At 43.9% G+C, this 24,870-nt stretch overlaps 1 protein-coding gene across 1 annotated transcript in view; it reads right to left on the bottom strand.

Annotated features, from left to right (window-relative positions):
* Positions 1-24,870, bottom strand: part of TUBE1 (tubulin epsilon 1) — a 57,876-nt gene that overhangs the window by 13,266 nt on the left and 19,740 nt on the right. Inside the window, exons 6-8 of the mRNA XM_077487096.1 lie at positions 24,527-24,648; positions 15,338-15,525; positions 4,794-4,966 (exon numbers count right to left, since the gene is read on the bottom strand). Coding sequence (XP_077343222.1) covers positions 4,794-4,966; positions 15,338-15,525; positions 24,527-24,648 — 483 coding nt within the window. The remainder of the gene's footprint in view (positions 1-4,793; positions 4,967-15,337; positions 15,526-24,526; positions 24,649-24,870) is intronic.

Here is a 24,870-nt window from a genome sequence, read left to right as displayed (position 1 = left end):
GCCAGGTCAGTGGGAATGGCCCTCTCGCTATGCCCTCTGGGAGAGGTTATTTAAGATGCGGACGTCACGTGGTTCGGGGGTTCCGGTCCAGTATGAAGTGCTGATTACATGGTCCTGGTCCTCCTGACCAGCCCCCAGGAAGGCTATGGCCTGGGGTGCGGATCCACCCGACATTGATGTCTCGGGGCTGCCTAGGCCGAGGCAAGGAAACTAAAAAGGAGGATTCTAAGGTGGTTGGGTGCAGTCTCCGGTTCGGGAGAGACCCAGAGTACTTTGAGCATTCCAGGGGAGGACTCTTTAGAAGAACACCACGTATGGGTTGGTTTTCTTAACAAGAGCCTGGAAGGGCTGAAGTAACCGAGAGAATCCGGTCTTGTGGATATCGCCAAGCAGGCTGAAAGATCCAGGTATCCTACAAGTGTTCTAAAGTTTAGTTTCCTTACATGTTCTGCAACAACGTCTGTGACAAAGACTTTGTTCCCCAGTAAGCACCTTGTTGGCTGCTAGGCCTTGTGAGAGAGGGACTGTCCAACCTGAGTTCATCCAGCTGCGAATGACTATTCTCTGGATGCAGTCAAAGCAAGTATTTTCTTTAAAGTTTTTTTGACTTTGAGTGTCTGAACTTCCTTTTCAACCCTCTGATCTCAAGTTGAAAGACTGTTTAATTGACTGAGTTTTGCAAATAAAATCCATTCAAGTGGATCTGTCGTCAGTCTCTAGTTACTGAGCTATTTACCACGGAACATCCCCTAGACATGCCACAAGGAGAAAAGAAGGTAACGGTGAGCCCAAAAATAACCAGCAGCTCCTTCGGGGGTTAGTGCATTATTAATAACATGGAATTACACTATGGAGATCTCTTCTAATTTGTGGACTCATCTGTATTGACATTAAAACTCATAAGTTGGCGAGTGAGGGCACAAGAGCACTTTAATGCACACAGAAGAATTGGAGCACTGCTTGCACCATGAAGAAAGCACTTTTGAACTTTATTAGGAGAACGTTATTAAGTTCTTTCACAATTGAACTCAATGAAATATTATATATGCATAGGATTATAAGTAATGCTAATATATGAATAGTATGACCCATGGGGACAGAGCTGGGATTTGCACATAGAGTGCTAAAGTACAACTCAAGCTAAAACATCTTTGTTTGAATAGAATTGGATTGGTTAGGATCTCTGGCAGCTTTTTATTGTCCTATTTTTTCTTTTTTTTAAAAAGATCACATGGAAAATACAGGGATTGCTATTGCTAACTTCCTGCTAAAAATAGCAGTTTCCTAGTTGTTTGTGGTTTCAGTACTTTCTGAGTCACTGATCCGGAACAAGCATGCAGCAAGTAAAGACAGAGTGAGGTCAGAACATCTGATTTGCATATTCGATCTCAGTTAGGCCAGCCATACATAGATTGAAATTCAGCAGGGACTGCCCAAATTTCATCCATGTATGAGCAGCCTGGTTGTACACAAGCTGTTCTGTTGTACAACTAGCCTATTGGGAAAGCATCTCTTGATCAGCTCTGCTGGTGCTGATCAGTGTATTCTGAAATACAATAGGGCAACGGGAGGTATTCCCCCATCCACCTTGAGTATGTGGATGGGTAAATCAAGTAATAAAAAAAAAAAAAAAAGTCTCATGTATGGCCAGCTTTAAAGTGTTACTAAACACATAACAGTAAAAATCAGTCTGTATATGCAGTAAAGCATGTTTGTTACACTCACTGTGGAACCTAAGGGATTAATCCTCTGCATTGTGGGAAAGAAAGCTGTTTGATCCTGTCTTCTCTGATCTTCCCCTTCCTCCACTGACCCCAAAACAGGTCCAGGTAAGATAGAGTTACTGGAGTCAGGCTACACATGCTCAGTTTGGGGTTTGTTGCTAGAGAGTATTTTTTCTTGGGGAGAGTGCATATGATTAGCACAGGGCCAATAAGCACTATCCAGACAGAGGGTCAGGGGTCTTGCATTCTCATAGGGCAATCGTGGGAGAATGAAAACTCCTCCTAACAGCTTTAATCAGACACTCATAGAAGTCATAGGACTATATACTACTAATAAAATAATAAAAATAGTATTTAGCAGTTTATATTTACTAAAATAATTGCATTTCCATGTTCTGTGTACTGTGGGAGACCAGATGCAGTGAATGCAGGGTCCTGGGTTTAGTAACACTTTAATAATTTAGAAAGCAATGAAGAAAAATGGTCAGCGTTTGAACCGTGCAACTGGAATCAGGAATAAATGAGCAAGTGCATTGTTGGAGTTTACAAATCATGATCGCTTGCAGCTTAAAATAAGACTATACAGCAGAGAAGATATTCATAGCATACATAAAACTTCCAATAAAGTGCTGTGCACCCACAACCATACTAAAATTACATAATAGCGAACTATATAACGTTAATCTCCACATGAATAGTACTAAGACTTGGTAACATATATACCTGTATAGGAAAAAGACAATAGTGTCTAATATGTAAACATTTCTAAAATAACAGTGTCACATTCAATATCTTTTTGGGCATAAATGGACTATTCATGTGGAGATTATAATCACTATACATTTCTCTATTATGTAATTTTAGTAGGTTGGTGGTTGTGCTGCACTTTATTGGAAGTTAATTCATTTTTATGCGTTTTTGGCAACGCGGAGCAATTGTTTTATATTCATAGCATACATAATAACAAACACGTGAACAACACTAGTCGAACGCAAAATACTCAGTTACCAAATATATGCATTTCTAAACCTACGCAAGTTAATATGCAAAAGGTGTTTAAACATCTTTTCTATTGGAGAATGTCTCGTGAAGAATATCCTCCTTATTAAAAAGGAACAAACCCACAAAACTAATTACCAAAACCAGTGAAAATGAAATATATACCGTATTTGCCGGTGTATAAGACGACCCGGCATATAAGACGACCCCCTAACTGTACAGGTTTTTAAAATGTTTTGCCCGTACTCACCGTTTAAGACGACCCCCCATTCCGAGGCTTCTGACGCTTCATATCCCTCTTCTTCGTTCTTGCTGGAGCCATTTCCTTCTTCCTTCTTGCTGGTGCTGGAGCCAATCACGGCGAGCGATGTATTCTATTAATGAATACAAAGCCTGCTTGGATTGGTAGAGGCTGTAACATCATCTGCCCGCGCCTCTCTCACTCTCAAAGCCAATCCGAGCAGGCTACTGTGTGTAGCCTGCTCGGATTGGTAGAGATTGTTACTCCAATCCGAGCAGGCTCTGTATTCATTTGAATACATCGCTCACTGGGATTGGCTCAGTGGTATATACTGTATGTAGCCGAAGCTACATACAGTATTACCGGACATCCAGAAGGCATCCCAGCAGCTGACCCGGCGTATAAGATGACCCCTCCTTTTTGCCCAGTTTTTTTAAGTGTAAAAGGTCGTCTTATACGCCGGAAAATATGGTATATACCAAAGTGTAATTAATTAACCAATTAATTTGGCGTTCAATACAAAAAATTATTGATTGACCATATATAAAATATTCCACGTGCAAAGAAAACATAAGAAAGAAAATTAAAATGTCATAAAAAGAAAAGTCCAATAGCAGTCCTCTTTAGACAGCCGAGAACGTCTGGGAAATGCCGGGAAAGTGACGATACCCATAGACTTACTATGGGACTTCAGTTGTCTGCTGTCTCTCCTGCACCTGCCTACACAGAGAAGCCATTCTGACAGCTCAGCGTGGGACCGAAGCAGATGCAGAAAAGGTATGTATATGATTTTTGCTTTACAGGGATGGATAGATTAGTCTTAGAATGTAACAAAAAAAGTGTGAACTACATGTATCATCATAAGGTGATATTGAGGATACACAAGTAGCAGTGTGTCAACATCCTGATATAGTTTGGAAAGAATTAGAGTAGAAACATGGACTTTATAGGCACACAGGATAAAGTTAAAACCATTATATACAAACACATAAAACATTTTTTTTTTTTATAATATATATATATCCTCAAGGACTCACATACCACCTCTAGTACGCGGCTGTGAGATTTTTTTATTATAATTTATTATATATATATATATATATATATATATATATATATATATATATATATATATATATATATATATATAGAACATTTTTAATCAACTTTGTTTAATCAACTAATTTCAATTATAACGCACATACAGATCCAACTACTTTTAGCTGATTTCCTTGCATTGCAACTCTGCATTAGTCAGTGTCATTTTTTTTCCACAGTAGCATGACAATCCCTCCACCTTCCGCCTAACCTCACCTTACACACTTGGAAAAGGGGGAGGAGACCGATGACGTCGATGTCCCTGACGTCACCGGATCTCTGACGGAACTTCCTGAAGCCGGCGGAGAGGCGAGTACCAATCAAAAAAATTAACGATTAATCGAGGAATTAATCTTTCATTTCCACAGCCCTAATATATATATATATAAACAAAAAACAAAACACACACACACGTATTAGAGGTGGTATGAGAGTCCTTGAGGTCACTCAACTATACGAGTTTTTAATGTGTTTGTAATACCATGGTTTTAACTTTATCCTATTAAAAGCTTTCAATTTTTTACCTGATATACACCTGTGTGTGTGCCTATAAAGTCCATGTTTGTACTCTAATTCTTTCCTAGTCTTAGAATGTGGCTGCCAGAAAATTTAGAGTTGGTTTTAGGCTGAACTTCTACTTTAAATTTTGCATACAATACAAGAGAAGTACTTGGATCTTTGGTTGAACCTAATAACAGAAAACCATAGAATTGCAAAATAAAGGCGTTTACCTGGTGAGATTTAAAAGCAGGTTTGCTACAATGTTGTTCATGGCATCAAATGGTTTCTCATTTTCTTTTCCACCACCTTTATTGGAAATTAGAAGACTATTTGGCTTTACACTTCCAAGTTTTCCAGAATTTGTCATCATCTGAACAATTTTATTCACAATGTCAACTAATGACTTAAAAGAAAAATAATGGATCAATACAAAAAAACAAAAACAAGAACTAGAAGAAAATAGACAAGAGTATATAGTAAACTCCTTGCTTTGTTGGAGTACATAACAAACACATGTTCTCAGGATTTACCATATTTATCAGCATATAACACACACTTTTTCCCCCCTTGAAAATCAGGGGAAAATCGTGGGTGTGTGTTATACACCGATCCCTGCTGTCTCTGAAGGAAGAGGAGCGAGCACCGATGAATTACATAGAGCCATGATCTCCTGTGTACCCAGTGCTCCGTCACTCACAGCCACACCTCCTGGCCCTGCATTTAGCCACTGTTCTGTCTATCATACGAGCAGGGCCAGGAGGCGTGGCTGTGAGTGACAGAGCGCCCGGTACAGAGGAGATCACGGCTCTATGTAATTCAGCGGCACTTGCCCCTCCTCTTCCCTTGGAAACAGCAGGGATAATCCAACACTGGCGAGGCAGCAATGATGGGAAAGGTGAGGCTGCAGATGGGCACTGAACAGGCTGCATTGTTGGTCAATTTAACCACTTGCTTACTGGGCACTTAAACCCCCCTCAGTCCCAGACCAATTTTCAGCTTTCAGTGCTCTCACATTTTGAATGACAATTACTCAGTCATGCAACACTGTAACCAAATGATTTTAGTATCCTTTTCTTCATACCAATAGAGCTTTCTTTTGGTGGTATTTGATCACCTCTCGGTTTTTTAATTTTCTGCGCTATAAATGAAAAAAAGACCGAAAATTTTGAAAAAAAATGAATTTTTCTTCGTTTCTGTGACAAAATTTAGCAAATTAGCAATTTTTCTTCATAAATTTTGGCCACAATTTATACTACTACACATCTTTGGTAAAAATAACCCAAATTTTTGCATATTATATGATCAGTGTGAAATTTATAGAGTCTACAAGCTATGGTGCAAATCATAAATATTTGCAAAAAAAGGACACATCTGATGTACTAAGGCCTATCTCCATTCTTGAGACCCTAACAAGCCAGGAAAGTACAAATGCCCCCCAAATGACCCCTTTTTGGAAAGTAGACATTCCAATGTATTTAGTAAGAGGCATGGTGAGTTATTTTAAGTTGTCATTTTTTCCCACAATTCTTTGCAAAATTACGATTTTTTTTTTTTCACAAAATTTTCATTGTAATAGCTTATTTCTCCCACACGGAATGTGCATATCACAAATAACACCCCAAAATACATACTCCTACTCCTCCTGAGTATAACGATACCACATGTGTGAGACTTTTACACAGCCTGACCACATACAGAGGCCTAATTTTGAAGTAGCACCTTCAAGCATTCTAGGAGCATAAATTACACATTTCATTTCTCAACCACCTATTACAGTTTTGAAGGCCCTGGAACACCAGGGCAATGGAAACGTCCAGAAAATGACCCCATTTTGGAAAGCTAACACCCCAACGTATAATCTATAAGGCATAATGAGTCTTTTCAATGGTTCATTTTTTTCCAGAAGTTTTCGGAAAATGTGGAAAAAAATGAAAACGCATTTTTATTTTTTTTTACACAAAGTTGTCCGTTTATAAGATATTTCCAACGCATAGCATTTACATAGCAAAAATAGCACCCCAAAATACATTCTCCTACTCCTCCTGAGTATAACGATACCACATGTGTGAGACGTTTACACAGCCTGGCCACATACAGAGGCGCAACATGCAAGGAACACCGTCGGCGTTCCAGGGACACATAGCCTGCACATACCAAGAATTACACCCCCAAATACATTATGCTGAGCAAAGGGTAAAGAAAAGATTACCTGTGGTTTTAGAAGCGCAGTTGTCCACAGGAGGATATCACTGGTCCAGGCAGCAGGCAGAGACTTGGTCAGCAACAGCGAACACAGTTTTTCAGGCAGCAGGCAGGGATACTGTCCATATTACAGTCCAGGGTCAGTGCAGAGATGTCAGCAGTGCCAAAAATATTGGTCCTGGTAGTAGGCTTGTGGTGTGGTCAGTGCGGCATTACGGCAGTAAGTCCTACAGGCAGCAGACAGAAGTAGAGCCTCGTTCAGGACAGAATGGGGATAGGGGTAGAGGCTTCTCCCTCCCAAATCTCTTTGAAGCCTCCGAGTCTCCAGACCCTAATCTAGGAATAAGAAAACAAAGAAAATTGTTTTCTTCTTCCAGAAAAACTATACTGGAGCCCCTCACATATGTGAGACCCCGTGTTGAATCCCACTAGTCCAGTTGCAGAATACAAGATCAGTCCAAGAGGCAGGCAAATATCGTGGTCAAACAGTCCAAGTTCAGTTCCAGATCAGGCAGAGATATGTACAGAATCGTTAGACAGAAGCATGGTCGAATAACAGTCCAGGGTCAGTTCCACATCAGGCAGCGGTATGTACAGAATCGGCAGGCATAAGAGTGGTCAAATAACAAGCCAGGGTCAGTTACAGAGCAGGCAGTGGCATAAGGGGTGTGAAGGTGTATGAAGGCAGGAACTGAGGATTATGTTTACCATACTTCACTAAAAATTTATTGAAGTATGGTAACGCCGAAAACAGTCGCCTATGCAGAGGCCTGGTTGCACAATAATAAGATGTGTCTCTTCTGACTCCTGCTCTGGTACACACCTTACATCTTTTTTGACGTCTTTGGCCTGTTGGTTTGGGAAGGATTTTAATCGGGAAAGTGGCGCTCGCAGAGTCGACTAATAACATCTGATCGGATATTTTCCGGTGGGCCGTTTGGGAAAATAAGGGCAGTGAAAACTTCCTCCTGGTAGCCAAAGAAACATTTGGGGTTTTGGGTGGAGTTGCGGTAAATTACATAGGAATTGTAAATGGCCAATTGAAAAAAATAAATTGCTACTTTTTTGTACCAATGGTATGTCCGTCTTGTGACAAGATATGGTTCCATCATTTGGTCGTTGAAGTCAACTCCCCCCATGAACAAATTGTATTCGTAAATGCATTTTGGTTTCTTTACGGGGCCATTCCTTCTGGGGATTTCCACGAAGGTATCATTGTGGATAGAAGACAACATATACACATCCCTTCTGTCCCTCCACTTCACTGCCAGAACCTCCTTGTTTCTCAGACTTGCGGTTTCTCCTTTTTGCAGCTTCTTATTCACAAGACTTTGAGGAAAGCCCTTCCGATTCCTTTTTACGGTGCCACATGCTGGCGTCTTCTTCCGGTGAAGGTTGTGGAACAGGGGCAGAGATGTGTAGAAGTTATCTACATACAGGTGGTAGCCTTTATCCAATAGGGGGTATATGAGGTCCCAAACAACTTTTCCGCTGGATCCCAAGTAGTCCGGACAATTAGGGGGCTGCAGCTGGGTGTCCTTCCCTTCGTACACTATGAATGAATATGTGTACCCTGTGGCTCGGTCGCATAATTTGTAGACCTTCACCCCATAGCGGGCCCTTTTGCTGGGCATAAATTGCTTCATTTTAAGCCTGCCGCTAAATTTAATAAGGGACTCATCCACACATATGTGTTGGTCCGGGGTAAACAATTTGGGGAATGTTACTGAAAAATAATTAAGTATTGGTCAAATTTTGTAAAGCCGGTCATAATTTGGATCATTTCGTGGAAGGCACTGGGAACTGTCGCTGAAATGTAAGAACCTCAGGATCATCTGATACCTGGTTCTGGGCATTACCGCGGAAAAGAGCGGTGAGTGGTGGAGGGGGTGGGTTGACCAATAGGTACGCAATAGATTTTTTTTGTTGAGTCCCATGTTAAATGTGAGGCCTAAAAAAACCTTGAACTCCTCCACCGTTAGGTCTCTCCATTCGTAGGGACGGGCATAACAAGAGGTCGGATTTTGCAAAATAAATTGTTGTGCATACAGGTTGCACTGGGCCACAATTGACGACAACATATCCTCCGTAAAAATTAAATTAAAAAAATCTATTGGGGTAAAATTCTCCGTGTCCACCTGGACTCCTGGCTGGGCAGTGAAAGGGGGAACATTGGCCTCTCCTGAATTAGGAGGAAGCCACAAGGGGTTCTGAAGGGCATAGGGAAGGCCGGCATGGCTCCTAACCCTTTGGGGCTGAGATGACACCCCACTGGTACTTGGCCTTTCTTGCCAGGGCACTGCGGTGCTGGTGGACGGCACTGCCTCACTAGAACGCCTTCGTTTGATGGGCCGGATATCTTCCTCCTCGGATTCAGTCAGTGTTTCACTGCTGAGGACTGGCTCATAATTTATGTCGGCTTCAGAATCCGAATCTGAAAAGGAATCTGAAGAGGAGAGCTCCCCGTTGCTCGCGTCGGCCTTGGAAATAATTTGGTACGCCTCCTCGGCGGAAAAGACTTGTTTAGCCATGGTTGCTGGTTAAGCCTGCACTGATGGGCACTGATGAGGTGGCACAGATGTGTACTGTTGAAGCAGCATAGAGGTGGCACAGATGGGCACTGATGAGTCAGCACAGATGTGCACTGATGAGTCGGCACAGATGTGCACTGATTATACAGATGGGCGCTTTTGAGGTGGCACAGATGTGCACTGATTTATTGCACAGATGTGCAGATTTATTGCACAGATGGGCACTGCTGAGGCGGCACAGATGGGCACTGCTGAGTCGGCACAGATGGGCACTGCTGAGTCGGCACAGATGGGCACTGCTGAGTCGGCACAGATGGGCACTGCTGAGTCGGCACAGATGGGCACTGATGGGTCAGCACAGATGTGCACTGATTTATTGCACAGATGTGCAGATTTATTGCAGATGTGCACTGATGAGGCAGCAGATGGGCACAGATGGGCACTGCTGAGGCGGCACAGATGGGCACTGCTGAGGCGGCACTGACGGGCACTGGCGGTGCACAGATGGGCACTGGCAGGCACTGGCGGTGCACAGATGGGCACAGGCGGGGTAGAGATGGGCACTGGCAGGGTAGATCTGGGCACAGATGGCACAAAACACTTTTTTTCTCCACTCACAGTATCTCTCTCCTCACACGCTATCGCTGTGTGAGGAGACAGATTCGGCAATGGGTGATGATCTCATTTGTTTACATTTGAGATCATCACCCATTGGAGGCGGCGATCGCGCTGTAAACGGCCGCTGTGATTGGCCGTTTACAGCGATCTGTGATTGGCTGTGTCCAGGGGACATGGCCAACACAGATTTTCCCCGATGCGTGCGACCGGGAGCGCGCGGGGAGCCCTTAAAGGGGACGACGTCAATAGACGTCGTCCCGGAATTCGAGATCCGCGCTGTAGCCGTCATTTGACTATAGCGCGGATCTCAAGTGGTTAATGGCTGCAGATGGGCACTGAGCAGGGTGCATTGATGAGCTGTGACCCTAATTTTGCTTCAAAGTTCTTTATTTAAAATGTAAGATTTTTATCCTTAAACGTCCCTCCTATAATTGGGGTGCGTGTTATACACCGATAAATACGGTGCCTTGTCTCATGAATGGATAAAAAGCAATCACAATCTACAAGTGCAGGATATCATATTCCATCAGTTTAGTGAGCTACAAACAATGAAGGCAAAAAAAAAAAAAAAAGGAGAGGAACCCTCAAAAGTGGGATTTTAGTGGCAACACAATCTGATGCAGTAAATAGACAGACAGACAGACAGACTGACAGACAGACACTCTGTTGATATACTATTAGTATAAAATGACAAAAAAAAAAACAAAAAAAAAAACTTTATTTTGACAAAAGAACAATTAAATAAAAACACGATCGGGAGGGGTACAGGCTTTTAATATGAACTTCCCACTTATGCAACTTAATGGTTATATTAGCGTTTCCACAGATTGTGGATCACCAGTAATGTGGTCCCCATATGGTTTACTGCATCAGCTTGTGTTGCCGTTAAAGTCCCACTTTTGAGAGTTCCTCTCCTTTGCCTATGTATTACAGGGATGCTGGCAACCATAGGCTACTGCTAAAAGCAAAAAATAACTAAGAAAGGAGATTGCTGACTGTTAACAATGAGAGGACCTTTATGAGCTGACAAAATAGTGCCTTTTTGCAATAAATCCCACAAAGTGTTGCCAGCCCTGCCCAGTTCTCCCCTGCTGGACTTCAGAACGCCCCCATATTTATTTCCATAAAACGTGATAGCGGTGTCCTGCAATCCACAAAGAAGATCTGTGCAGGGCTGATAACATTGCTTGGGATTTCAGTGCAGCTCAGGAAGTTAGTACCTCACTAGATTTCTGGCTAGATTTTCTTGAACCATTTTTAACCACTTGCCCACCAGCCTCCATCATTATACTGCGGCAGGTTGATACGTTCCTGTGAATCGCTGTAAAAAAAAAAAAAGAGAGAAGTATAAAATATTGTTTTTTTTTCCAAAATTGTAGGCCTTTGTTAATAGCGCAAAAAATAAAAACCCCAGAGGTGTTTAAATACCACCAAAAGAAAGCTTTATTTGTGTGTGTGTGTTGGTGTGTGTGTTTGTGTCGTAAATTTTGTTTGTGTACAGCGTCGTACGACCACGCAATTGTCAGTTAAAACGACACAGTACCGTAGCACAAAAAATGGCCCTGATCTACCTCTTCTGAGGTCCCTGGGCGGCGGTTCTTTCCCACATCGAGTGTCCACGTGGGAGGAGAAGTGCTCGCCTTGGTGGACACCCATGTGGGCATGCTCCTGAGTCCCGTATCTGTGTCCATTCACACAGAATGCAGGACTCAGCCCCACATCATTAGATTTGATTGACAGCAGCGGGAGCCAATGGCTGCGCTGCTATCAATCTATCCAATCAGGACACGAGACACCAGGTAGAGCTGGTCTGCTTGTTCCCGGCCAGAGAAGGATCGGGGTCAGGTAAGTAAAGCAGGGGCTTGAGGCGGCTGCAGCACCACAGAAGGTTTTTCACCTTAATGCATAGAATGCATTAAGGTGAAAAAACATGAGGGTTTACAACCCCTTTAAGGGGAAAATTCTTCCGGTCCTTAAGTGGCTAAAGAAACAAAAACATGGGAAGTGTGCAAGTACTGCAGAGATGTACAGTATGTTTTTATTTTTTTTCCCAAACATACTTTTTAAGAAACATGTATTCAGAACAGTAAAGCCTCTTTGCGTAGACTTAACTTTCTATTTAAAACATGTAGCATATACTACACCATTGTTGCATATTGCAGGCTCAACTGATAGTGGCAGTGGTAAACCAGACAGAAAAACCCAAGAACAGTTCATGCAGGTTTATTCTGCAATGTAGCAAGCTAACAGTTCCAATGCAGAAGTTTGTACTGCAAGTCCATAACATAGAACAAATAAAATAACTGCATGTCTGAGCCTAAACTCAAGTCAGTTCCTGACTAACAGGTTGCCTCTTATTGGGTTCTCCATAACAAAGAGGCAACACCTGTAATTTGTTTTAGTTTCAGTCAGCACTTGCCTTTTCACCCAACAGCAGAGATTAAAAAAGAGCCCCAAGCATCAGTCAGCTCACAAAGGCTTGTGGAGATCTGATACCAATAACATGATTGGGCTGCTAGGCAAGATGTGGACCTACAGTGCCTTGAAAAAGTATTCATAACCCTTTAAATTTTCCACATTTTGTCATGTTACAACCAAAATGGACCAACATAAAGTGGCACATAATTGTGAAGTGGAAGGAAAATGATAAATGGTTTTGAAACTTTTTTTTACAAATAAATATCTGAAAAGTGTGGGGTGCATTTGTATTCAGCCCCCCTGAGTCAATACTTTGTAGAACCACCTTTTGCTGCAATTACAATTGCAAGTCTTTTTGGGGATGTCTCTACCAGCTTTGCACATCTAGAGAGTGAAATTTGTGCCTATTCTTTGCAAAATAGCTCAAGCTCTGTCAGAATGGATGGAGAGTGTCTGTGAACAGCAATTTTCAAATCTTGCAATAGATTCTCAATGGCATTTAGGTCTGGACTTTGACTGGGCCATTCTAACCATTCCATTGTAGCCTTGGCTGTATGTTTAGGGTCATTGTCCGTGTGGAAGGTGAACCCCAGTCTCAAGTCTTTTGCAGATTCTAACAGGTTTTCTTCTAAGATTTTCCTGTATTTGGCTCCATCCATCTTCCCATCAACTCTGACCAGATTCCCTGTCCCTACTGAAGAAAAGAATCCCTACAACATGTTACCATCATGTTTCATGGTGGGGGGATGCTGTGTTCAGGGTTATGTGCAATGTTAATTTACCGCCACACATAGCATTTTGCTTTTAGGCCAACAAGTTCAACTTTGATCTCATCTGACCAGAACACCTTCTTCCATATGTTTGCTGTGTCATGGCTTCTTGCAAACTGGACTTCTTATGGCTCTTTCAACAATGGCTTTCTTCTTGCCACTCTTGAGAAGTGCACAACTAATAATTGTCCTGTGGACAGATTCCCCCACCTGAACTGTGGATCTCTGCAGCTCCACCAGAGTTACTGTGGGCCTCTTGGTTATTCTATGATTAATGCTCTCCTTGGCCGGCCTGTCAGTTTAGGTGGACAGCCATGTCTTGGAAAGGTTTACAGTTGTGCCATACACTTTCTGTTTTTGGATGATGAATTAAACAGTGCTCCATAAGATGTTCAAAGCTTGGGATATTTTTATTTACCTATCCCTGCTTTAAACTTTCCACAACTTTATCCCTGACCTGTCTGGTGTGTTTCTTGGCTTTCAGGGGTGGACTGACCATTCGGGCACTGCCCGGGGACCCAGGAGAGGGTCAGTCCACCCCTGGGAGGTGCCCACAAGTGCTATGGCATCCCTGCCGGCAGTTGATGTGGCTATATGAAAGAAAACCCTTGCACAGAGGAGGTAAGTATGACAGGTTTGTTAAAAAAAAATACATTACAACCCCTTTAAAAACTGTTCAGCTAAGAAGACATTTGTTGCACCTGTTATATTATGTTAGTTTATGAAAACCTTATTTTTGGAAATGTACCAGTGTTGCACTTTTAATGTAAGTTTATTTTTCTTTATTTTCTATAATTAAAATTTATTTTGAATATATAGTGTAGAGAAATTCTGTGACAAACTAATGTAATGTGGGCAGTGCAATATGTAGGTGGGGCTTGAGTGTGGGTGGGGACACAGGGGGCCCATGAGTTGTCACTCTGCCCCTGCTGGCCTTTATGATGCTGTTTGTTCACTAAGGATCTCTAACAAACCTTTAAAGGATTCACAGAAGAGCTGTTATTATACCAAGATTAAATTACACACAGGTAGACTTTATTTACTAATTAGGCGATTTCTGAAGGCAATTGGTGATTCCACTAGATTTTAGTTAGGGGTAGCAGAGTAAAGGGGGCTGAATACAAAATGCACGTCACACTTTCAGATTTTTTTTAAATTTTTTTTACAAATAAATATGTGAAAATCATTTATCATCATTTTCCTTCCACTTCACAATTATGTGCCACTTTGTGTTGGTCTTTCACATACAAAGTATTAGCACTGATCACTGTATTAGTGTCACTACTGATGTCAGTGTCTCTTCCCACTCAGTGTCAGATTGCCCACTGGCCTATCACAGTCCCATTCTAAAATTGCTGATCACCGCCATAAGTAGTATATAGTTTAAACAAAAACCAATATATACATACATACATACATACATACATACATACAAACACCATAGTTTATAGACACTAACTTTCACAGAAACCAAACCAAACAATATACACTTACCAAAGACATGTAGCAGAATACATTCTGGCCTACACTATGAGGGCATCTTCTTTTTGAGCCACTGATAGTGTTATTTGGGATTGCTGATCGCGGGAGTTATTTGTATGACGCCGCTACACATTGTGGATAGCTGATCTATGAGCGTCTGATGTATGGAGAAAGACACAGATGATTCATTATCAAGGCTGTATTTGGGTTTCCATCTGGTAAGCGCATCCACTTCTCGGTGACGGGCACTGGTTTGCAGTTTCGTATGGATTCACCGTGGTGTCCTTAAAGGAACATTTATAGAGGACGCTGTCTTATAAGCCCTGTTTTTTCTTTTAGGCTGATGAACTGTGACTTACAATTTTTTCCTTACCAATTTATGTGAGATTAATGTAAATTTTATATATCAAATATTTATCTATTTATTCATTATTTATATTCATTTATTTACATATCAAATATTTATTTATTCATTATTCATATTTGTTTGGTCAGTTAACAGGGGTTGTGGTGTAGATTTAGAAATGTTTCTCTAGTCTATTTTAGTGTATGTATCCCACTTAGAGCTGGGGCCTCCATTTCGTTTTTTGATTATTTTTAGTTGTTTACTCCTGAGCGCAGTTCATTTTTTATTTCTTTATTATTATATATGTTTTATAGCAGAAAGTAAAAAAAATTAAAAATTTTTTTTATTAATATTCGTCTGTAAAAAAAATAAAATAAAAAAAAAAATACTAATGTAAAGGTTCTTACTTGGTTTTCAATGGGAAGTACACAGTCTGCATGTTCAGTAAGCTCCTTCATGGCTAAAACACTGTTGTAGGGTGATGTGATAACATCATCTTCAGCTGATGGGTAGACAGAGGTGACAAACCTGTATACTTCAGGGAATTCATCCTCAAGCACATTTAGTACATATGTACCCAAACCAGATCCTGTTCCTGAGGTTGGCAAAGAATTTCAACAAGAACCGAGTTAGCAATTTGCACATTCTTTGGTAATCTACAGTTATTGCTTTAAAAAAAAGAAGAGTAACCTCAGAATAGTTTAAAAACGTGTCTAGCTTTGCAAGTAAAATATACCCCTATACATATAGGTGGCAATGCTTAAATCAGGGGTGTCCAAACTTTTTTCAAAGAGGGCCAGATTCGATGAAGTGAACATGTGTGAGGGCCGACCATTTTGCCTGACATTCTTTGAACCATTAAAATTCGGTCATTCGAGCACTCATACCTGGCCCAACAAAAATTCTTGTGCCTTTGTCGCGCTCGTTTGCCCGACACACAGACGCATGCTCTGTTCTTTAGGGGTACCGTTAAGTCTTAATGGTACCCCACACATTGGAAACATGGGGTGCTTTTGGTGCAGCGCAATAAAAAAAAAAAAAAAAAAAGCTCTGGGACTTCTTTCCCTGCATTTTTGTGGGTATGGAAGCCCATTGAAATGCATGGGCTGCCCTACACACAGCATGCAGCCATGCAGATGTGAGCCAAGGGCTTATTGGAGGGGCAGTAAAACTACATGGTTGAGCTGTTTTTACCACCCCCAACTTCTCCCCTTTAGCTGCAGAGGGAGCAGCTGGGGGTGTACACATGCTGTGGCTGCAGCTGGAGGTATGCTCAGGGTGAATGGGCCTGCACTGCAACTACCCCGCAAATGTGTGGACTGCACAGTTGCGGTATAGTGATGCTACATTTACGGGCTTAAAACAGGTGGTGAGGAGGCAACATAATGCCTCTTTACCACCTTTCAAATGCCTCTAAAAAGCGATCTGTATATGGATTGCTTTTCAGAGGAGCAGCAATCCTGGCTGCTATCACACACACAAGCACCACAAAAGCAGTTCTGATGGTACAAGAATGGGGGGGGGGGGGTCTGGATTAAAAGTAACACACATGCATACACATACACACAGACATACACACATACAGACACATGCATATACTTACATACATACAGACACATGCACACACACACACACACACGTACATACATACATACATACATACATACATACAGACATACATACAGACATACACGCACATACATACAGACATACATACACACACACACACACACATACATGCACACAGATACATACAGACACACATACAGACAGACATACACGCACATACATACAGACACACATGCACATACGCATACATACAGACATACATGGACACACACACACATGCAATCATACATGCACAGACACACACACACACAGACATGCACACACATGCACAGACACACATACATACAGAAACACATACATACAGATACACATGCACACACACATACATACAGACACACATGCACACACACACATACAGACAGACATACACGCACATACATACAGACACACATGCACATACGCATACATACAGACATACATGGACACACACACACATGCAATCATACATGCACAGACACACATACATACAGACAGACATGCACACACATACAGACATGCACACACATGCACAGACACACATACATACAGAAACACATACATACAGATACACATGCACACACACATACATACATACAGACACACATGCACACACACACATACAGACAGACATGCACACACACACATACAGACAGACATGCACACACACACATACAGACAGACATGCACACACACACATACAGACAGACATGCACACACACACATACAGACAGACATGCACACACACACTTACAGACAGACATGCACACACACACATACAGACAGACATGCACACACACACATACAGACAGACATGCACACACACACATACAGACAGACATGCACACACACACATACAGACAGACATGCACACACACACATACAGACAGACATGCACACACACACATACAGACAGACATGCACACACACACATACAGACAGACATGCACACACACACATACAGACAGACATGCACACACACACATACAGACAGACATGCACACACACACATACAGACACACATACAGACACACATGCACATACATACAGACACACATGCACATACATACAGACACACATGCACATACATACAGACACACATGCACATACATACAGACACACATGCACATACATACAGACAGACATGCACACATATACATACAGACACACATGCACACATACAGACACACATGCACACACATACATACATACAGACACACATGCACACACACACACATACACATAAATTAAGCCTTTTTAAAACGAATCTAGCTTGTAGTACAGTACCTTTCCATTCCATTTCCTCATTCAGCTGGGTACTGCACTGTAGGGGGAAGCAGAGAGCACAGCACACTCCTCTGCACTTTACTTTCACTTTTGAAGCCGACGGAGCTTCACACAGTGCCGGGGATCGGCTCATTTGACAGCCCTGATCCCGCAGCACACCAGGTGGGCCGTTCAAAACCGGACTGCGGGCCGCGATTGGCCCGCGGGCCGGACTTTGGACATGCCTGGCTTAAATAGTAAACGGTTTCTTAAATTGTTGTTCCTTTAAAGCAGTCACCTGTAGATATGATGATATGTGTCAGGCTGCCAGCTCTCATGTCTCTCCACAGTTACCCAGCTGTTCCTGATCTTGCTCGTCCCTACTTAAGGCCGTCCAGCTCACTTTATCTCTGCCTTCGCCTTGGTCACATCACAAGAAACCATCTCCTGCGTACCTGTTTAAAGACTGGCTTGCTGACATCCCTTCTGGTTCCTTATCCTGCTTGCTGTTCCTCCACTTGGATCCCCGACTTCTGGCCTGGACGATAACAGATCTAGTTATTGAACTCTGGCCTGGCTGACTACTCGATCCGGTTACTGGACTCTGGCTATGCTTTGACTACGCTTACTCTATTTACCTTTTTAATTTTTTATGAATAACCAAGTGTGATTTAATTGTACTTCTGTCTCGGGCTGATTCATGGTTTCTGATAGAAGGCGAAGGCCATGAATTCAGAAGATACAGTCAATCCACTTGTTGGTATTATTTTTTCCAGATTGGATGAGCAAGATCACCGCATGGATCAGTTTGCCATGGCGTTACAAATGCTCCTGAGTCGCACGGCTCACCTGGAATCCCCCACTGTGGCTGCTAGTGTACAACCTGAGTCGCTGGCCGTCCCTGCTGTTGTGCCAGTCTCTGTGCAGGCACCCGCCTCAAGTATTACCTCTATAAGAGGTATGTCTGTTTCTGCTCCGCTTCCCCAGCGATTTGGGGGCGATCCCGTTCAATGCAGAGGGTTTCTCAATCAGGTTGAGATATACTTCAAGATGCTGCCCAAGGTGTTTCCCACGGACAGAAGCAAAGTAGGTTTCATGATATCTTTGCTTTCTGAGAGAGCCTTGGCCTGGGCTAACCCTCTATGGGAAATGCAAAAACCTGTTGTCTCGAGTTACCCTGAGCTTGCGGTCTCCTTTAAAAGGGTATTTGACGTTCCTGCACGCTCCGCTTCTGCTGCCAAGTGCCTCATGTCCATCAAACAGCGTACGAGAACTGTTGCCGACTACGCCATTAAATTCTATAATCTGGCAGCAGAGGTTGCTTGGAACAATGAGGCCCTCATGGCTGCTTTTTCTCATGGTCTCGGATTCCATCAAGGATGAGATAGCAGCCTGAGATATACCTACTGAGCTGGAGAGCTTGATCTCGTTTGCCACCCTCATTGACTCCAGACTCAGAGAATGACTTTCTTTTAAGGAGCGCTTGCGGAAGCCTCCTGTACGTTTGCCTCTGAGCTTTGAAGTCCCACCCGTGCCTCCCTCACCTCCCATGCCTCCTGGTACCGAGTCAGTCAGTGAAGATGAACCCATGCACCTGGGCTTCACGCGTCTTTGCGGATGAGAGAGCCTTTAGGAGGAGGGAGAGATTGTGCCTTTATTGTGGCCAGGCAGGTCACGTTTTGAAGTCTTGTCCTAACCCGTCCAGGGAATGCCCGAACCTTGAGGTCCTGTCATGGACAGACCTTAGGTGGCGTTGTTTCATTCCCAGTTATCCAGAAGGATAAGCCCCTGGTTTCGGTCACCCTTTCTTGGGCTGAGTCGTCCATCGAGATACAGGCTCTAATTGACTCTGGGGCTGCAGGCCTGTTCATTGATGCTGCATTTGTTTTGAAGCACTCAATTCTGCTGCAGCTGCGTGACACTCCACTTGCCATTGAGGCTCTTGACGGGAGACCTTTATAGCCTGCCCATGTGACTCATGAGACTGTTCCGTTGTCCATGGCTATAGGGACTCTTCACCATGAGATAATCCAACTCCAAGTTATTTTCTCACCAAGGTTTCCACTGGTTATTGGTTATCCCTGGTTACAGAGGCACAACCCCTCTTTTGATTGGCTCTGTGCTGAGGTTCTCTCCTGGTCACCACAATGCAGTGAGACATGCTTCCTGAAGGTATCCAAGGTCCTGTGCACCTCTTCACTCTCATCCTCCCCAGAGGCGATTCAGTTCGTATAGGTAGCGCTATATAAGTCATTCATTCATTCATCCCTGCCGGAGGAGTACCGTGATTTTAGAGATGTTTTTGACAAAGGTCAAGCCGGTAGTTTGCCTCCACACCAGTCTTATGATTGCACAATTGACCTTCAACCTGGTGCCATACCTCCTCGTGGCCGGGTTTACCCTTTGTCGGTCTTGGAGGATAAGGCCATGGAGGAGTATGTTGCATACACACTCTTGAGGTTTCATCCACAAATCCTCATCTCCTGCTGGTGCTGGTTTCTTCTTTGTGAAGAAGAAGAGCGGTGAACTGAGACTTTGTATTGATTATAGGGGTGTCAATCATGTCACGATTAAGAATGCCTAACCGATTCTGTTGATTACAGGAGTTATTTGATCTCCTCAAGGGAGCAACGGTTTTCACAAAGCTTGACTTGAGAGGGGCATACAATCTCGTGCGCATTAAGGAGGGCGACGAGTGGAAAACTGCGTTTAATACCAGAACAGGCCATTATGAGTACCTGGTAATGCCTTTTGGCCTTTGTAACGCCCAGGAATTCATTAACAATGTCCTCCGAGATTTGTTGCAGTTATGTGTGGTGGTTTATCTAGATGATATCCTCATATTTTCCAAGTCCCTGGAGTGCCACCACACAGATGTCTGTCGTGGGCTTCAGAAACTAAGAAAGAACAATCTCTATTGTAAACTGGAGAAGTGCGAGTTCCATTGTGAACAGGTTATATTCCTGGGCTATGCCATTTCCACTGCTGGTTTTTCGAAGGACCCAGAGAAACTTTCGGCAGTCCTACAGTGTCCTCGACCCATAGGTTTAGTCCTCTGCAGCGTTTCCTGGACTATGCCAACTACTATCGGAAATTTATTTGTAACTTCTCATCTCTGGTCAAGCCCCTGACTGATATGACCAGAAAGGACGGTAACCCACAGAGTTGGTCTCCGGAGTCCATTAAGGCCTTTGAGACTCTCAAAGCTGCTTTTGTTTCTGCTCCTGGCACCTGCCACATCCTGATCCTACGTTGCCTTTTATCCTAGAAGTTGATGCTTCTGAGACTGGAGTTGGCGCCCTTCTGTCTCAACGTCCTAACTCTGAGAGCACTATGCATCCCTGTGGCTACTTTTCCAAGAAATTGTCCCCTGCTGAGTGCAATTATGAGATTGGCGACAGAGCTGTTGGCGATAATTTTAGCCCTGAAAGAACGGAGACATCTCCTTGAAGGTACCACTGTGCCAGTTCTTATTCTTACTGATCATAAGAATCTCATTCTTGTCTGAGGCAAAGCGCCTCTCTCCCAGAAGGGCATGATGGGCTCTTTTCTTGTTGAGTTTTAATAACATTGTCTCATTCTTACCCGGTACTAAGAATGTAAGGGCTGATGCCTTGTCACAGCAATTTTCCTCCACTTCCAAGTCGGAGTCGGTTCTGGTTCCTATGATTCCTCCTGATCGTATCTTGGCTACGGTTCACACTTACTTCTTCTTTGGGTGGCAAAATTCTTGCTGCTCAGGTCCATGCTCCTCCTGAGAAAACTTGTGACCACTGCTTTGTCCCAGAGAGTCTCCCTACTGCTGTTGAATGTTACCATTCTCCCAAGGCAGCTGGTCATCCTGGGAAGAATCAACTCATTTGGGCCATTTTCCAACAATTCTGGTGGCCTAGTCTACGGGCTGATGTTACTGCCTTCGTAGCTGTCTGTTCCGTGTGTGCTCAGAGTAAGACTCCACAACACCTTCCAGTGGGCCTCCTACAACCCATACTCAATGGAGAGAGGCCCTGGACCCACCTGTCAATGGATTTCATTGTGGAGTTGCCCAACTCCCAAGGCAACACTGTTATACTTATGATGGTTGACTGGTTCTCAAAGATGTGTCATTGTATTCCACTTAAGAAGTTGCCTACTTCTAAGGAACTGGCTTCCATTTTTGCTTGGGAGATCTTTCGCATACATGGGCTACCCAAGGTGATTGTCTCGGACAGGGCCAGTCAGTTTGTCTCCCGGTTCTGGCGAGCCTTTTGTGCACAGTTGGGAATCCAGTTTGCTTTCTCTTCTGCGTATCACCCGCAGTCTAATGGGGCCGCAGAGCGAGCCAATCAGTCCTTGGAGCAATTCCTACGTTGCTATATTTATGACCACTATAACAACTGGTCAGACCTATTACCATGGGCAGAGTTTGCTCACAACAGTGCCTTGAATTCTGCCTCCCGATTGTCTCCATTTATGGCAAATTATGGTTTCCAACCTTCCATGTTGCCTGACTCAATTGTTCCACAGAGTATTCCTGCTTTAGAGGAGCATCTCCGTGGTCTTCGTTCCACTTGGGTACAAGTCCAGGAGGCTCTGCGTCATGCTAATGATAGGTACAGACTCCATGCTGACCACAGACGTCTGCCTACGCCTTCCTACCAGGTTGGGGACAGGGTCTGGCTGTCATCTCGCAACCTCCGACTTCGTGTCCCCCTCACTGAAGTTCGCACCTTGGTTTATTGGGCCTTTCCGTATCCTTCACAGGATTAACCCAGCGGCTTACGCGTTGGAACTTCCTCCTAGTATGCCTTTCTCAAATGTGTTTCATGTCTCCTTATTGAAACCATTGGTCTGCAACAGATTTACCACCTCTGTGCCATGTCCTCAACCTATACAGGTTGAGAACCATGAGGAGTATGAGAAGTATGAGGTGGCCCTCTGAGGGAGAGGGGTCATTGAGGAGGGAGTACTGTTAGGGCTGGCTTAAGCCGCGTACACACGTAGCCGTCTGTCCCACGTACTTAGAGCCGTCTATCCGACGTACTTAGTCTGGCGGACTTCCCGCCAGACTGTCCATCGGACTTTCCGAACGGGCTACTTGCCCACACATGGCACTTTTTCAGCGGACTAATACGGCGTACTAAGTCCGCCGTACTATCCGCCCTACTGAACAGACTCGCCCACGCACGCGGCGGAAAGTCCGCTCATTTCGAGCGCGTCTCCAGGTAGGCGGGGCCCGCGAGGGAGACGCCGCTGGCCCCGCTACCTGGTATGGACTTAAAGGGGAACCCCAACGCCGAAAAAAATCGGCGTGGGGGTCCTGTACTTTATTTTACAGGTGAATGGGTAGGGGTACATTGTACCCCATACTCATTCACATAGGGTGGGGGGCCGGTATCCGGGGGCCCCCTTATTAAAGGGGGCTCCCGGATTCCGATAAGCCCCCCGCCCGCAGACCCCGACAACCAATGGCCAGGGTTGTCGGGAAGAGGCCCTTGTCCTCATCAACAAGGGGACAAGGTGCTTTGGGGTGGGGGGGGCGCGCGGCCCCCCTTCCCCAAGGCACCCCCCATGTTGAGGGCACGCGGCCTGGTACGGCTCAGGAGGGGGGGCGCTCGCTCGCCCCTCCTTTCCTGGCCGGCCGGGTAGCGTGCTCAGACAAGGGTCTGTTGTGGACTTGGGGGGGACCCCCACGCCGATTTTTTTTCGCTGTTGGGGTTCCCCTTTAAGTCCATACCAGGTGGCGGGGCCAGCGGCGTCTCCTTCGCGGGCCCCGCCTACCTGGAGACCCGCTCGAAATGAGCGGACTTTTCTCCGGGCGGGAAAAGTCCGCTCATTTCAAAAAGTACGGCGGACTGGCATACACACGGCCGGATTGTCCGCCGAAATGCGAGTCCGGCGGGAAGATTGGAGTGTAAAACTATATTCTAAGTCCGCCGTACTTTCGGGTCAAAAAAGTATGCCGGAGGCTACACACGGGGGGAGTGTCCGGCGGACTTGAGTTTGCCGGACTTTTCCATCAGCTTGTTTGATCGTGTGTACGCGGCATTAGCCCTACCTTCTCTGGGCTGGCTGCTCAGCTGTCGGCTAATTGCCAGCTCTCATCTCTCTCCACAGTTACCCAGCTGTTCCTGATCCTGCTCGTCTGACCTGCCTACTTAAAGCTGTCCAGCTCACTTCATCTCTGCCTTCGCCTTGGTCACATCACAAGAAACCATCTCCTGCGTACCTGTTTAAAGACTGGCTTTCTGACATCCCTTCTGGCTCCTTATCCTGCTTGCTGTTCCTCCACTTGGATCCCTGACTTCTGGCCTGGCTGATTACCTGATCTGGTTATTGAACTCTGGCCTGGCTGACTACTTGATCCGGTTACTGGACTCTGGCTATGCTTTGACTATGCTTATTCTATTTACCTTTTTATTTTTTTATTAATAAACAAGTGTGATTTAATTGTACTTCTGTCTCGGTCTGATTCATGGTTTCTGACAATATGACAGACTGGGTGATTAAAAGTATTACATTTGAACAGCATTAGCATTGCTAGCGATTGGGCAAGTTGGAATTTTTAAATAAAAAACTTCTACTTATCTGAAAATAACCACAATTATCATATTAATGCCTATGAGCTTGCATGGCATACACTGAATAGTAAATATGCTTGTCAAGTGAACAGAAAATCATGTGATGTCTAATCAACCTGCTGGTAAATGATCATGTTTAATTTCCACTAATAATAATCTTCTTACCTCCACCCATGGAGTGAATCACAAAGAAGCACTGAAGACAATCACATTGCTCAGCTGTCCTTCTCACATTCTCTACGATTTGCTCCCGGTACCGAGAACCATACAGCTTGTGACCAACTGCCCTACATATACAAGTTAATAATTAATCTTCAGGAATCATTGTGATCATTATAAAAACTTTTTCATTCAGAAATATTAAAGAGGAAGTAAACTTGCTTTTTATTCAAATGGCTGCCAGGAAGGGTATTTATGACAGAAGAGACCTTATTGGTCTTTTTTGCCATAAATGCATCCTTCTGCCTGTCAGCTGTTATTTTCACTGAGCAGTGAATGCGCAGCTCAGA

This window comes from Lithobates pipiens, unplaced genomic scaffold (assembly GCF_037356315.1).
Source record: "Lithobates pipiens isolate NorthernLeopardFrog02 unplaced genomic scaffold, aLitPip1_a1.2 Scaffold_18, whole genome shotgun sequence".
NCBI classification, from domain to species: domain Eukaryota; kingdom Metazoa; phylum Chordata; class Amphibia; order Anura; family Ranidae; genus Lithobates; species Lithobates pipiens.
Note: the sequence above shows the minus strand (reverse complement) of the source record. Positions and strands in the feature narration are given on the sequence as shown.